At 43.0% G+C, this 15,982-nt stretch overlaps 1 protein-coding gene across 7 annotated transcripts in view; it reads right to left on the reverse strand.

The window, feature by feature from the left end:
* Positions 1 to 4,105: 4,105 nt before the first annotated feature.
* The window catches only part of smarcd3b (SWI/SNF related BAF chromatin remodeling complex subunit D3b), a 35,401-nt gene continuing 23,524 nt past the window's right edge, over positions 4,106 to 15,982 (reverse strand). For 3 of the 7 annotated variants that reach the window (XM_015954717.3, XM_015954718.3, XM_015954715.3), the window contains 11 exons: positions 12,647 to 12,689; positions 10,811 to 10,933; positions 10,587 to 10,712; positions 9,573 to 9,668; positions 6,282 to 6,383; positions 6,001 to 6,162; positions 5,253 to 5,350; positions 5,017 to 5,152; positions 4,776 to 4,898; positions 4,486 to 4,587; positions 4,106 to 4,391 (listed from right to left, as the gene is read on the reverse strand). In XM_015954717.3, coding sequence (XP_015810203.3) covers positions 4,338 to 4,391; positions 4,486 to 4,587; positions 4,776 to 4,898; positions 5,017 to 5,152; positions 5,253 to 5,350; positions 6,001 to 6,162; positions 6,282 to 6,383; positions 9,573 to 9,668; positions 10,587 to 10,712; positions 10,811 to 10,933; positions 12,647 to 12,689 — 1,165 coding nt within the window. In that variant the 3' untranslated portion in view covers positions 4,106 to 4,337. The remainder of the gene's footprint in view (positions 4,392 to 4,485; positions 4,588 to 4,775; positions 4,899 to 5,016; positions 5,153 to 5,252; positions 5,351 to 6,000; positions 6,163 to 6,281; positions 6,384 to 9,572; positions 9,669 to 10,586; positions 10,713 to 10,810; positions 10,934 to 12,646; positions 12,690 to 15,982) is intronic. The other 4 variants (XM_015954719.3, XM_015954716.3, XM_070553104.1 and 1 more) reach the window with 3 other exon arrangements.

Below are 15,982 nucleotides of genomic sequence, written 5' to 3' on the forward strand. Positions count from 1 at the left end.
ACAAAAACGCCTTTCATTGTTAATATTATTAAACTTGAGCCATCGGTCTTCTTTGTGAAGATGATAATAATGCTGGAACAAGCTGCCTTTTCTTTTTCTATTAAAAGTGCTTCCAATCAGGAGTGGCGTCTTCATTCATGCTGCTCGGCGTGTAAAAGAGCTCCAGACTAGTTTACAGGATCCTCACGGCGTGAGCCACCTTCTACTCCCAGAGATATCTGAGCGTCGTGGGCTTTCCGCTCACATTCAGCTGCTGCAGGGCCTAAAGGCAGTGAACAGTTTGTTCCTCGGCTGCTCGCCCCGCCTCGTCTCCTTGCATTAAGCCAGGAGATCTCCATCCCTGCCCGGGCCTCCCGGAGGCGTTGGCAAATCTGCAGAGATGGGGTGAGAAGTGAACCCAGTGCCCAGACGGAGGGTCGAGTCCACGTAACCCGACAGAGGGTTGGCAGAGCTGGCTGAATGCCTCGCTTTAGGAGACTGCCCCCCTCCCTCACCCATGAAACACCTCCATGTAGAGGGGGGTGTGTGGTGCTCACAACAGAGCAGCAGCAGAGTGAAAGAGGTTCTTTCTGAGGAGGTGATACTGCAGCCCAGTGGAAACCAGGGCCTCCACCTGCTGCCCTGTGGTCAGATCTGAACAATAACATGCTTGTTGCTGCCTGTTCTCGGGCAGAAATCATAACCCACCAACCAACGGCAGCTCAAATTTAACATTTCACTCTTCTGGAGAGAGGTCAGTGCAAACAGCAGAACAAATACTTTCCATGTCTAAAGACCGGGTTTACTGGGAAAAAGTGTTAGGATCTCTCTGCATCTGCAGATCTCAGCATTTAGATGCAACTTAAGATTAGATCCTAAATAATTAGTGAAAATGTAACTTTGAACAGAAAATGGTAAAATGCTGCTCTTATTTCAACATGTTAACCTTAAGAGAAATTAAGTTTTTATATTATTCAATATTTCTGGGTTTTTACTTGTAGTTAAGTTGTAATTAGATCTCGCCCTTGTTTCTGGTGTAGATGTGCTCCTTGGTGTATTGAATCTGTGGTAATAATGGCCTGTATTTGTAAAGCACCCACTGGTGGGGATGAGCCATGATGTAGCCACAGCTGCCCTGGGGTGCACTGATAGAAGCAAGTCGCCACCGGTCCAGCAGGCAAGGTAGGTTAAGTGTCTTGCCCAAAGACACAACAGCAGCATCAAACCTGCAACGTTTTGATTATTGGACAACCCACTCTACCTGCTGAGCTACTGCTGTTCCAATAGTTTCTTGGTTCTCTATTGGACAAAAAACTACAATAAGTCATATCAAGTGATTTAAAGTTAAAATAAGACTTTTTCAGTGAAATAATCACAAAAACAGTGAAGTCTCAGTCATGTTGGGTTACATGAAAACAGATTTCCTTCTCAATCGGCTGGGGGTTGCCAGATCTTCTCCTTTTAAAACCCCAAAGTATATTAACTAGTACTTGTAACCCTTACCCAGCCTTTCCATTTAATGCGTGTTGCATTACAATAATAGATGCATTTTGCCCAAGAGTTCCTTTCCTGCCGGGAGCGTTTCAGACGCAAAACTAAACAGCAAAGGCGTTCCATACATAGGGCCTCACAGGAGAAACGCAACATCAAGTGTGATTTCAACAGTTCACACAAACGAGGAGAAAGACAGCAGCATGTAGTTTCCCCTAATGTTTCATGAGCCTGGCCTGCTTCCAGTTTCCAGATGTTTTACACAGCTTTTGTGTTTGACTTCCTGTCTGGCCCAATCTGAACTGTGGAGTCTGAGGCCTTCTGGAAGCGAAGAGTTGACCACAGGGTGTCACTCACTTCATGCTCCTTTAAACGGAGTCTTTCCATTTAAGCAAAACACAAATCACATTTTACACACTGATGGGAAAACTTTCACTCTAAATATTTTCTCGAAGAGTGAATTTGTGTTGCTTTTGAAAAGACTTGCAAAATTTTTAAAGCTGCACGAGAGAGACAAGCATTAAATTTTATCATAGTACATAAAATATTTCTTTAGTATCTCAACTTTCCACGCTTAGAGCCAGTGACTCAAATTCATGTCTGATTCATCTGCAGACATCAAAATCCATGCAATAAAACGCGAAACAGGATAATATTAATTGTCAACATAAAGTAAATTTTGTGGAAAAGAGAAAAAAAAACTCAGATGAAGTGGCTTTTACAAACTTTGGCAAGCGCTTCTTTATTTACATCCAGACTGTCTCATAAAGTCACAGCTGTTTTCCCTTCATCAAAGCCTTCAGAGATGCTCGTGTGCCCTTGGATCCCTCCCGTCGGTGACCCTCGGTGTAAACAGAGAGGAAGAGGAGCTCCCGCTCTTGACAAACATGCAAGAATCCAGACAAACATGTTAACAGTAACAAAAAAAGACACAGTAGTGATTTTGAGGCAGAGCTGCAGCTCCACTGTCCTCCACAAGAGGGTGCTAGTGATTCAGTGACAACAGGAAGTTCTGGCCGTGCAGAGAAACATGACTAGAGTGCATTTAGTTGAACTTAGTCCCAGTAACAGAATCACACCTACAGTTAGCTCGCTGGTAGGACGTGTTATTTTTGGCTAAAGAAATGTGTCCAAAAGGCATTTGAACTAATGCGTGGACTCCTGCCCTCAGCACACATCCATGCCTGCCTTTTTATTTTTATTTTTTTTTCCCAAAAATATTTACACTTTACTGTCCCATCATGTTTGAGTCCATGTTCATGGAGCATGCATAGGTCTTCGTGGAATCACTTTAGTGGGGCTAATAAAGGAGAGTCCCGACGGTTACAGCACAGTGCAAAGAAACCCCAAAAGGTTTCCGATCTAGAAAAAAAAGGAGTACAACATATACATACAAGTCAAATGTTGTAAAAAAAAAAAAAAAAAGGAGACTGGTATAGATTATCATGGTCTACAGCTACGGAGAGGGAGGGAGGTCGCTTTCTCCCACGACAGACACGGGACGGACCCAAAATAAACCGCCCCACAGCCAGGACAGCACACAGAGGAACGCTAACATTCCTGCCCGACTGATTCAAAACTCATGAAGTTCCCAACTCACCCCCCCCCCCCCAAAAAAACAAACAAACAAACAAACACACATAGATGTATACTGTACAGCTGGCCTTCTTAAGGAGACAAAACAACATATTTACATTCACATCTCTAGAAAAGAAACTTTTAAAATCTCATTTTTGTGTGAAACATAAAATGGAGTTCTACCGTTTTTCTTTTGTTTTCTTCTCGTTGCAGCCTTTGGTAACGCCTTCAGAACATTAGCAAGAGGATGTGAGAGGGAAAGATCAGCTCAGAGGCGCATTTGGGTTCAGGGAGCAAAAGTTCAGTTCCTCTTCGTTAAAACGCAGCTTTAAGCCTGAGTCATGCTTCTCCGTCAGCTCCAAAAGGGAGAGACGCACACGCACAGATGGAGATGTTTTGCCCTCATACTTCTCCATCTCCTGGAGAGTGTTGCAAAGCAATTCCCCGCCAGGACACCAGAGGGCGTATTGCTGTTCTGTGGTATCCTGTCGTATCCGGTCCAAGATAGTGTGTTATATTGTGTTTTTGTGTATAAGAGACTTTTTAACACCTCTTCATGCGCTCGCCACCTCTAAACCCACGTTTCCTGCCATTTCCGTCCACAAATAAAACGCCTGCTGCGTATCTTTTCACTCCTCCAGTCACGGGAGAATTAAACATTCATGTTTTTAGAGTTTTTTTCATGAGGTATTCTTCAAGCTTCTCCGTGTCTGCTGCTAGTTATCCTCAGCTCTGTTTATGTTTTTGAGGGCGCAATGGCGGTGGTGTAGACAACAGCGGTGCCCTGACCAATCACAAACTTGCGTTCTCCATCTCGACAGACGGATGTTTAGAAAAGAGAGCTCGACTCTGTCAGTCCTTGCGGGGGCTCTCCAGCAGGCCCGCAAGGACGGATAATGGCATTGCGTGTCTCCGCACTGACGCAGATGCATGACTCAGGCTTTAGAAACTCAAGTTGGACAAATCAGAGCATTTTCTTACAGAAACTAGTTGCTGGTGGTAATTCATGAACCCATCAAAAATAAAAAACAAAAAAAAACGCACACAGTAACGCTTTGAATCGTAACACCACAAACGGTAACAGATGAGGACTCGCTCAAAACCAGAAGCTCAGACGGACGACGGTTTCCGAGTGATTCCTCACAAACAAGATAAAAGAACGGGACGTGGATGAAGTGCAACGAGATCTCCCACCAATAAACCTTTAACTTTAAAACACTGGTTAGAAAATCTCTCACACACACACACATCCTGACACACTCAGCCCAGAAGTCCAGGTGGGCCTCTGTTTAGGTGTTGCGGACCGCTAAGGCCTGTTCCAGCTCCTGTCTCCTCTGCTGGATCTGAAGGCAAGGCAGAAAATGATGAGTTTACAGACAAGAAGACAGATGCAGAGGATTTCTATCTTCTCTAAATGCTGAGATGCACTTTGCCCACCTTGCAGTAGAAATAACGGCTGACGGCCTCCTGGGACCAGGGCTCATGGTAGAATGCTGCCCTCCGTTCCTCCTCGGGGTTCCCGACAACGTCGGTCATCAGCTGCAGCCGACGAGAAAAATGATCAAATTCTAGCCTCTAGAGGGAGCTAGAGGGTGTCTGTGTCCTATTTTTACATTTAAAAAGCTATGAACAACCTTTCCTGTGTGGGGTGAAGGGGTGGGGGGGGGGGGGGGGGGTGGCTTGTGCATGTGTGTGTGTGTGTGTGTGTGTGTGTGAGATTATTAAACCTTAAGGTCCCGGCTCTGGGATTTGAGCCAGTCTTGGATGTAGCCTTTGGGATCTCTGGAGAAGCTGAGCATGAAGTCTCGTTGGATCTTCAGCTGATTAATGGACTCGATGGTTTCGTGGATCTACGAGGTCACAGCTGAACGTCAAAATAAAACTCCTGCTTGTGGATTTCAAAGCAACACTGTCCTCTGCTTGTTACTAAAAGCTTTGAATGCTGAATTAGATGACTAGACATCAAACCTTGTTGTCCAGTGAGGCGATTTCCTGCTGGTTGGCAGTGGAGAGCAGGAAGCTGCTCATCTGGCTCTTCAGGGGATCTTCAACCTCCACGTCGATGTCATAGCAGGCCGTCTTCTTCTGGTCGTTGGGGTCCACGCTGAGCAGACAAACGTTTCACTTTATAGAAGCATCGCTCGCTTCCTTGAACTAAATGTCGAACTGCTCTGTGACGAGTATTTACAGCAAACAGGAAGTACCTGATGACGTGGTTGATGACGATGGGGTCAGGCGGCAGAAGGAGGTTGGTGAGGCGCTGGGGGATCTCGGAGAACTTCAGGCGAGGACAGTCAAAGATCTGAAGTAACAGAAAAAAAAACAACGTTGTTAATAATAAATTAACCTTAGGGATGTCCCGTTTAAGAGTTTTTATCAATATCAGCGTCAATGTTAGTTTCTGTAGAGGGTCACGGTGTAGGGAGACAGTTTATCCACACAGATCACGGGGTTTGTTCTACTAAACTGGCCAACAATGTTTAGAAACCGCGTTTCACAGCTTTAACTACGTGTCTGGAGCTAAAACAAACATTGAAAATACAGGAAGATGAGCAACAGTGGACTAATCTAAACTTCTTTTCTACATTAAGAAGAGTAAAAGTGAAACCAGCTTAGAGATTTTACTTTAATATCACAAGATTTCAGTGATTTTTAGTCTTTTTGAGTCCCAGAGGAAAGGGTTCTCTCATTTGAAGCTATAGAGAGTGAGTCAACACTAGAGATCAGGAGCTGAGAGCAGCCATACTAAGTAGTTTCTTGATTGGACCAGACTGGATCTCAAGTATCAGATCAGGGTCTCGATCGAGGCATCCCTGATAACCACTCGGGTATCTCATAGGCAGGCCAGTAGATTCCATGCTAGCATTTTGAACCACATTTGTTGCAAATATTTAAAGGATAAAAGTCATAACAGATACATTTCCCATATTCCCATCTTCAATGGTATTGTACCTGTTGGAAGTATTTGTCACAGTTGATGTACTCCTTGTCGTGCGAGTCCTGCAGCTTGTTGGTCTTGACATACTGCCAGAGCGCCTGGATGATGCAGGAGCGGGTCTGAGTGTGAATGCCAAGCAGACGAGCAAGACGTAGGTCCAGTTTGAACTGGGGAGGCTGCAGAGATAACACAGATCTCGTTAGAACTTCCCAGATTGGAACATCCACTTCACCACGTTGCGTATTCCCATCGTTCCTGACAGCGGTGATTGGTAGCCCCTCCATGGTGCCCTCACCTGGTAGTCCAGCATCAGCAGCAGAGTGCAACGTACGCTCACGTCTCCTGGTCGCTTCACCTGGAAGCCATCTGTCTCCTGGGTGGTGGGGGTGCGATGCCACTGAGGGAGCAAGCAGAACACACAGTCGTGCTTTTTTCTGCTTCGATTATGAAGTTTCTACTTCGGTTACTTGTCCTTTGATTTATTGGTATTAGTTGCTGTTGGAAATCTGCTTGACGTCCTCTAAGACCTCTGCTTAATCTAACATTTGTGTTGCTCCTTAACTGAGGAACTTCCTCCATTCAAAGAGAAAAGGGCAAATTCCCAAGCTTTTATATCTTTCTATATTCCAGTCCTTAGAACGTATCTTTGAACCGAATCCCGGAAATGTTTCTGAGCAATTAAAACCTTTAGGAATGTGATCAAAACTTCTCTTGGGTGAATCAAAGGCCCCAGGATGGAGGAGTGACTCAGAGCACTCAGGGCAGTTTAAAAGCACTTCACCTTTGTTTGGAATGAAAAAACATAATCAGCAACAAGAATGGATCCAAGTACTGTTTCTTCAGGGATGTTTGCTGCATTTGGTCAAGTGGTATTGGCTACATGGAGCTCATGAATCTAACTTTTAATAAATGTCTGAGATGATTTAGGCTTTCGTTTACAAGGATGGTTTCTAGTACAAATAAATGCGTTGTGAGTCGATCTCTGTAGAAAAACTCTGGTGCTCCTGTTTCAGAAACTAGAAGTGAACCAGAGGAGAGGTGAGTGGAAAACGGCAGCATCTGGACTCCTATTTCCTGATATTCAGATATCTTGCCTCTGATTGGCTAACAGCAACACGACTCTCCCACTGAATCCATTTACTCTGCGACATTGATGTTTGATCTCTTAAAAAAGAGCCTGGATGAGTTCTAGTGTTTGGTGGAGTTGCTAATGCTAACAGTTAGCTTCTACTAGCCGAAACACATGTTTTTGTTTACTCGATGCTAAACGAATAAACAACAGCCTTCCCCGCTGCAAACAAAGATGGGTGAGTCCAAGAATGTTGACAGTTTTACGTAGATTTTACTGATTTTTCTAATTGACAGTTTTTATTTTGTATCGGTGGCTAATGCAGGAAGTAGGGGTGGACGACCACGTTTAGCCTGCTCACATTACAAAGATAAAAAGTACAAAAAATTTTCTCAGTGAACTTGGTCTTTAAAGGAGTGTTCATTGAAAAAAAAAAGTTATGATTATTCCTGATTATAATCGGTCACTCTGAGTTTTTATAATGCTGGCTGAACATGAAAATAGTCTCCTACACTGATCTCCTGCATTTGCTTCTGATAAAGAACAGACGGTGAAACTCTAGGATTTGAAAATCCTCAAAGATCTACGTCACACTGTCTCTTAACATTCATGGACTCACCCATCTTGGCTCACGACGGGGAAGGCTGTTGTTTTAACATTCGGGAATCGGCATCGGACGTCTCGGCTAGTAGAAGCTAACTGTTAGCAATAGCAACTTCACCACACGGCAGAACACCTTCAAATTGTGTGATTTGTGGAGATGAAACATCCATGTTGCAAGTCAGTGGTAGAGTCCAAATATCAGAAAATTAGACTCCAAACAACTTTTAGTAAGAAATGGAGCACTGGTAGATTTTTTCACCCCGAGAACAACTTACAAAGCATCTATTCCTGCTAGAGACCACTGCTAATGTGCTGCTAAAACAAGTGAACTGCACTTAAAGGGTCAAACAGTGTTTCTCTGTATCAAGTTAAACTATTCTTGAGTTGCATTTGGAGGCAACACAAAATCCCTTGACGGGCCACACTTGGCCCATGGTCCACAGTTTGGAAACCCTTGTGCTTTTTAAAAAGCTAATGTTCAGTACTGCCTTTTTACAATGCTTTGATCACCTCAGAGAAACATTATTTGATTCTGCACTGACTAAGTGGTGATAATAAACGCATCTTGAGTCTAATTATGATCGTATTTTTATAAGAAGACTTGAACACAGACTAAATAAAACCACTGGAGGAGGTCGTTTGAGCGTGGAGCGCCCGCGCTGACAGGGAGCGCTGTGTTTGGTGAAAGGTTAAATATCTGCAAAGCAGCCATGCACGGAAAGCAAACCCTCAGGAGAGCAGAGGTTTAACCACCTGGCTAAATAACCGGAGTCAGAGTGCAAAATTAGACTGCATATTTTAAATATTATTGGCTTACATTAGCTAGCAAGGTGTTAAATAACTAAAACACCTATTATTTAAATCTTCAGAAACATTGACGTGTGGATTTTCCGTCCCTTCCGTGTCAGCTGACACGCTCCCCAACAGATCAAACCCTGAATGCGTCTCAGGGTGGAAAGCTGAATTCTTTTGATTGAAAACGGTTCAAAGCGAAGCACCTGAGCGCTGGGTTAAAAAGATGAAACCCTGAGAGGACGCGATTTCCACTCCGAATCTCCTGAAGTGGATTTCATAAAACACGTCGGAACATTTTTATGTAAGGTGAAGAGCAGCAGCTGGTTGTTTAAAATAAAGCAGCCGGTTTCTTCATTAGCATGTTTGAACAGCCTCGTGTTTCTGTTTAATTTCATGTTCAGCCAAAGCGGGATCGGTGTTCCTGAAGATTTAGCCAGACGAGACAAAATGTTGGGACGTCGACCTTGACTGAACGGCTTTAGTGATTTGTGCAGCAGAGAAAAGCTCTTTACTAGCAACGGAACAAACTGTTCAGGAAGAATGTCAAAATCAGGCGAAAAGTAGCATCAGTTTTTGAAAACATGGAGAATTTGGCTAAATTTTTCCAAAAAAGCTTTGTTTACACATAAAAAGTTATCTTATTCTGATTTATTCTACATTTTAAGGTGGCTAGCTACCAAAAATAGCATTTTTACCTTAAAACAGTCAAGAGAGCCCAGACAGACACCCAGCTGTCATTTGTTTCACATTTACTTTAAGTGAAGTGGAAAGCTAATAAGCTGCGGTTTTAGGAGGGTGTTATAAGCTGAACTATTTCTTGACTTCCTTTAGACTCCCCGTCAGACTGACCACCTTCTGACGCTGCTTTCATATTTCACTTTGAGGGGTAAAAACAGAGGTGTTGTGAAAAGTTTAGTGTCCGTTAGATCTGACGTCGTTGAAATGGAGGTAAAATGTTAATAAGAAGCTCTCAGATTTATTTTGAGTCACCTTTTAACCCAGCGGGGTTAAAGATTCATCCAAAAGATGCTGCTTGAAGGTGAGTTTGTGTGTTTTATTTATTTAGTTATTTTTGAGGCGGTGGGTGGCAGGCAGTAGTGTTGGGGTGTTTGTGCAGACCTCCACCAGGTGGTTGTCTGGCCCATACAGATCTTTGTCCAACTCGATCACCAAGCTCTTAAAAAACGAGGAGAACTTCTTCTTCTGCTTCCCGGGCTGTTGGGACAGACGAGAGGTGGTGGGTTAGGATCGGCTGTGTGCACGTGTGGGTGGACTCACAAATATAGATGAATAGATGCACTTTGTTTTTAGCTTCATAAGGTGTAAGAAACCACGAGCAGCTGAGTGAGATCACATTAAAACAGTGAGCAGACGTATAAAGAACCCACTTCCTCTGGACCTAACCTGAAAAATTTTTGGTTTCTGAAACTTTCGCGCACTTTGCTGCTGACATCATCAGCTCCTACGGCTCAGAACTAATTACTGTCATCTCTAAACACTCCTAAAACCAGTTCTTTAAAGCAGCAATTCAGAGTTTTCCCTCTTTCAGGAATTATATACCGTATGATCTTTTAGAAATTAGTAAAAATGATAGTTTTACATTGGAGCCAGCCCCCCCCGTTCCATAGAGCCCCATGCAATTTGAAGCGTTAGACATGCACCATCACCAAGTGGGCGCATGAGTTGGACGACGTACCTAGACTGGTGCAGAGAATAATAATTGTGTTTTACCTCTGTTGGCTAGCTAAAGGTGTGCTTTAACAAACGAGAGGTGTTGCTTCTAGCTGTGATCACGAGAATAGAGAGGGGCTTGTGGTGCAATACACTTTTCCTCCTCTAGACGGTGCCCTCTGAAATAAAACTCCAAAGTTAACTAAAAATGTCTGAGAATCAGGGTTCGAATCACGGGGGAGCTAGGGGGAGCTCGGCTCCCCTGAAAAGGTGATAGGCTCCCCCAGAAGCCCTCAACTGACACATCCCGAGGTAACCTCAAAAGTGATCTAGCCCCCCCCCCCGATGGCGCAATAATGAAGGTGATCGGACGGACAACAGCCCCCCCACCCAAGGAAACGGGGCTCCCCCAGAAGACTGTGTGTAATTCAAACCCTGCTGAGAATACATGAAAATCCTCACATCTTCCAGCAGCTTGCCCTCAACTCTCAGTTCCCATGATGCAATGCTGCCATCTGAGTCGTCCGCGTCGGGTCGAGCCGGGTTGAAGGTGTTAGAAATATAGAGCCTTAATTTACGCTTTTGCTGCTGACACAAATGGAACATTAAAGAAAACAGGTTAGTATGAAATCGCCCGAGGAGGTCCACTCCACCATCCCGATCAGATCTTTTTCTTCTGGTTTTACCTTCATCGGTCTCTTCAGCGCCTCCTGGATGTCCACGCGTTTACGCATGATTGTCTGGTCCAGTTTGCGCTCAAAGGCTAGCAAATCCATGTAGGCCTGAGATTCTGGTACCAGCTCACGGATCTGCGCAGGAAGGAAGACACTTTAGGAACATTTTAATCAGAACCTAACAGGAATGAAAAAGTCAGATTTTTTCGTTAAAAATAAAAATTGAGTGTGTTAGCTGATTCGTGTTAGCTTAAATATTCAACACATATTAGCTAACACATCTTAGTTACTACAGTAAAAATAGTTATTTTTATCAAACGATAAAAAGAGATAAAACCTTTGCAGTTTTTAGTAATGTCATAAACTTTACATCACACACCTTTAGTGCTTAGCTGCAAGTGTCAGTAATATTTGTAGACAATCAGTATCTTGCATCCAAATCAATAAACTATGTATGTATAATCAGTCTGATTTGACAGGCGTTTAATTAAAGTAGTCAAATTGAGTGCTTGAACTGTGTTAATAGGCTAGATTAGCAGCAATTAGCACTTAATCCCTAACATGTTGTAAGGTTAAGCATGTGTATGCAGCTAATTTAATGAGAGACTAGGCATGTGTATTGCTGGCATGATATACCACATATATCGCGATAGATTCAGCCAGATGTTATTAGGAATTTTTTTTTTAGATTGAAGGCTGTTGGCGGTTTAGCATCCAAGAAACAGCAGAGAACGCCTCGGCTGATAGAAGCTAACTGTTAGCATTAGCAACTCCACAACACAGCTGATCTCCTCCAGGCTTGTGTTATTTGTGGAGATAAAACATCCACATTGCAAAGCAAACAGTGGTAGAGTCATGTTGCTGTTAGCCAATCAGAGGCGAGATGTCCAAATATCAGGAAGTAAGACTCTAAATACCGCCGTGTTAAGCTGTCCACTGATGTGGCATTCTGGTGGTTCATGAAACAGGCGCATCTGTGCTTTTTTTCTCCACCGAGCAGGACTTACAGAGCATTCATTCCTGCTATAGATCACTGCAAATGTAATGATTAAATAAGTGTCCCACACATTTAAAGCACTTTAATGAGGTTGCATGGAAATAAAAAGCTTTAGTAGAAGCCGTCGTGTGTGTTTAACAGGCATGAGGGGATTAAAATGAGATTCAGTTTTTGCAGACAAACAGCCAGGACTCCAACATTACCATACAGATGAAAGTCCACCAAGCATGGCGGGCTGCTGCACACTGCTCCTACAGCTCCTCACCCTCCCTCCAGCTTCTTTCATCTTTCTTCCTGAGAGCCTGCCTTCATTGTTCCATTCATTCCTCCTCTATCTGCGTCTCTTTACCGGGCCGAGGTGCCGAGCCGGCGGAGAAGTGTGGAAGACATTCCCCATGCCTGACTCATTGTAGTGGAGTGCCACCCCATGCCATGACTTCTGCTATCTCTCTGTCAGGGTAACGTCAGAGGATAAGACCTGAACATAGACGCCCAGAGCTCAGCAGACTCACCCCTCTCTCTTACAGGATGCGGTTAAAAACCTGATGCTACAGGAAGAAAATCACAACCTGCAAACGCCACCAACTCACCTGCGACTTGTTTCTATCCCACTCATGTCTGCATCTCTTGACACACCCAAACAACCACTTCAATTTTAAACAACAAACACCCTGAAAACTCTTCTCCACTCCACCCATCCCTTCTTATTTTGGAAATAACAAATTATCATCCGGCCCCTGGCGCCGCCTCAGGACCCCGGGCATCGAAAAGGCGACCAGGATCTTTCTGCTTTGCAGACAAAAGGTAAAAGGATACAGAAACACAACAAAGATAAATACATGCAGCCTCACCCTTTGCGGAAGAATCTTGTCTGCCATTTTCCTTCTCTTAGCACTACAGACAAGGAGAGAAAGACAGAGAGAAAGAGGAAAAAGAGAGCATGTTACTATGGTGACTGATAGCGTAGCACCCAGGCCATCTGCTAAAATGCTGGGCCATATCCAGCACCCCAGCCTCCCAGCTGTGTGTGTGTGTGTGTGTGTGTGTGTGTGTGTGTTTCTCTGTCCGTGTGTTCTCTGAAATGCAGCGGTCCACCTGGAGAGAGTGAGCCTCTACAGCCAACAAAGTGTCAAGTCACACATCTTCTGCCACACACACACACACACACACACACACACACACACACACACACACACACACACACACACACACACACACACACACACACACACACACACACACACACACACACACACTATAGGGTCACTGATGCTGCAGGTAGACAGGATGTGTTTAATAAAGCTTTTCAGGAATTCAGTCTTCACTGTTGTTTTCATTTAAAAAGACGCAAGTTTTCACTCCATTCATGACTTCCAAGCACTTACTTTTTAAAATTCTTTCATACTCACCAGAGACGGACAATACGTGTTCTTTAATTTCTGAAATTTTATCAGAATCTTTTTTTTCCCGTTGGACATTGATTAGAAAACAAAAGGGTAGCCTCTTCTCGAATTAGAAAGTTTAATTTATTTGAATGTCTTTAACATGATGTTGAGTCTGTTCATGCTAAAAAAAAGACACTGATTGGAAACAATTGCGCTGCAGTGTGAGCAAATCAGAATACTGATCAGAAAACTGTTTTTTGAGTGTACTAAAAGTTCAATATGTGGGGCACTATTTAAGCGTTACAGAAACGACCTCAGACGGGACCATGTGACGTATTCCACTGTGTCACAAGCTACAAGCAGCATGTAAATAAAGTAGGGGTGGAACTTTAACGCGTTAATTATGATTAATTAGTTAGAAAAAAAAGACATGTAAAAAAATTCACGCATTTAATCACAGCTTGCAATTCAAGCAAGGCGGAATCTTTGTCATTGCAGGATTTCCTCGTAGACTGAATATCACTGACACACACAACACAGTGCTCTGTCTACGGCTGCTAAAAGGAATAAAAATGGAAAGAAATTGCCTTGGTTGGACTGATGCAGGATTTAGGAAACACATCAGCCTCTTCTCGTAACTTGTACAAAAAAATAATTACTTCCTGACAATTACGGCGTCTGCGTCGAGAACATTTTTCAGAGATGGTCTCTGCTGCTGCTGCCCGGTGGCACCGGAAGCTTTACAAAAATCGAGCTAGGCTATTTTTTTAACATTTATTTAACGTTTGTGCAGCGCTGAAAGCACCAGACAAGAATAGTAGTTTATGAAACTAGTCAGGCAAACAAGAGGCACCTGGCTGCAACTGGGAAAATGCTCCGTGTTCTCACTCCTCTGTAAACAATCACCAACAATGTGTCTTAAAGTGACAGAAACAACCTAAAATCTTTCTGATAATTTTCTAAACAATTCTGTCAGTTTATCATATGTTTCTGAGACAAGTGAGTGTCTAAATATCGCATGCATACCATCACAAAACGGTCTAAAGCTTATCGGGAGCTTAAGGGGCGGATGTTTAAGTGCATCAGGGCAGCGAGGAACGAGAAAGTTGTGATCAGGCTGGAGGTCACACCAGATTTGCTGCTGCAGGTATGAATCTGTGGGTCAGCAGCCATCCCCTTCTTAACGTGCCAGCGGGACTTCCTCCGTAAGGAAGGTCTGCTCACCTGTTCGTCAGATCATTATTTCCTCGCCATGGTCTTTTATCTTCCCATCATCCTCCAGTCATCTAACTGGAACCAGTTAGTGTTCTTGATCATTCTCTGAGTGTGTCACACCTGCTCTGGTGTTAAAAGTTAGTAAATTAAAGTCCTAGATCATATTTGTGCCTGTTCTACTGTCATTTTTAAGGACTTTTATTCGTATATAAGCTTTTACTACATTATGAGTACAAATGCTAATTAAAACACCCAATTATACAAACAAGTGTAACTGGAAAATAAGAATGTGGTTTAAAGTCCATTTATTCCAGTAATTCAAGACAGAGAGACAATATAAAGGGTCAGGAACCCTCTGCAGGTGTTATAAATTTTAGTTAATTTGGGTTTTGTTTTAAATCACAAAGAGACATTTAAAATAAATTTTTTAGAAATTAAAAAGCTTTAGTTTACAGTAATAATAACCATATCTAATGTGCAATTCTCTGCCTAGTTGTCTTTATTTAAAAATTGCTTTGAGGGCACCTTTTCCTGAAAGATTAAAATGTGATTAATTGAGATTAATTAATTACAAAGCCTCTAATTAATTAGATTAATTGTTTAATCTAGTTCTACCCCTAAAATAAACAAAACTTTACAAGTTCTACTGGTTTAGTAGTAGATAGGTGATTATTAGCAGGAGTTTGTTGCTCTGGAGCATACAGGCGTGTGTTAACACAGAATTAATGAGGAGAATATCAGCAAAGTGAATTTCAGGATGATTTAAGTTGGCTTATGAAAGTGAAAAAATAAAGAATAATTCAAAACTTCAGTAATAAGGACCGGATACGATAATATTTGAGATTTGAATAACTTAACTACCTGATAGTGGCTCGCTCAGCCGCAACTGCTGGTGATAATTTTGCAAACAACATTCATGAGGAAGTTTCCAAAATATCTCTAAATGTTTGAGAGGGTTCTCCATCACCTTGTATGAGTATGTCTAGTCACTTTTAAACAGATTCAAAATATTAAGAAAAGAAAATTTAAAAAATAAATAAATAAAAAAAACTCCTGAACCTGTCTCACACCGTCCTCAATTTAGTTTTTATCATGAGCCAGAAAGTGTGAGAACAGTGAGGCAACTTTAGGAGATGTTCACAACTAAATTGAGACACAAAATGAGACTGAACAAACTGCAACCAAAATAAAATATGGTGTCACAATTTGCGATTTTGTCATAGGGCCCATTTTACATGGTCACAAATGTTGTTCTCAAAATAGTCCTGAATATGTCCTGAACCTGTCTCAACCACTTCTCAATGTAGTGTTTTTTTCAGGACAGCAGTAGTTCGGGAGGTAGAGCGGGTTGTCCAATAACTGGAACGTTGCAGGTTCGATCCCGGCTCCGACCAGGGATCTGCTGTTGTGTCCTTGGGCAAAACACTTAAACCTGGCGATGGTCAGAGGGACTGGTGGCGCCAGTGTTCGGCAGGCCTCACCTCTTTAAGTGTGACCCTGGGCGGCTGTGGCTACCATGTAGCTCTTTCCCACCAGTGTGTGAATGGGTGAATGACTGATTGTGTTGTGAAGTGCCTTGGGGGGTTG

Source organism: Nothobranchius furzeri, chromosome 7 (assembly GCF_043380555.1).
Source record: "Nothobranchius furzeri strain GRZ-AD chromosome 7, NfurGRZ-RIMD1, whole genome shotgun sequence".
NCBI lineage: Eukaryota > Metazoa > Chordata > Actinopteri > Cyprinodontiformes > Nothobranchiidae > Nothobranchius > Nothobranchius furzeri.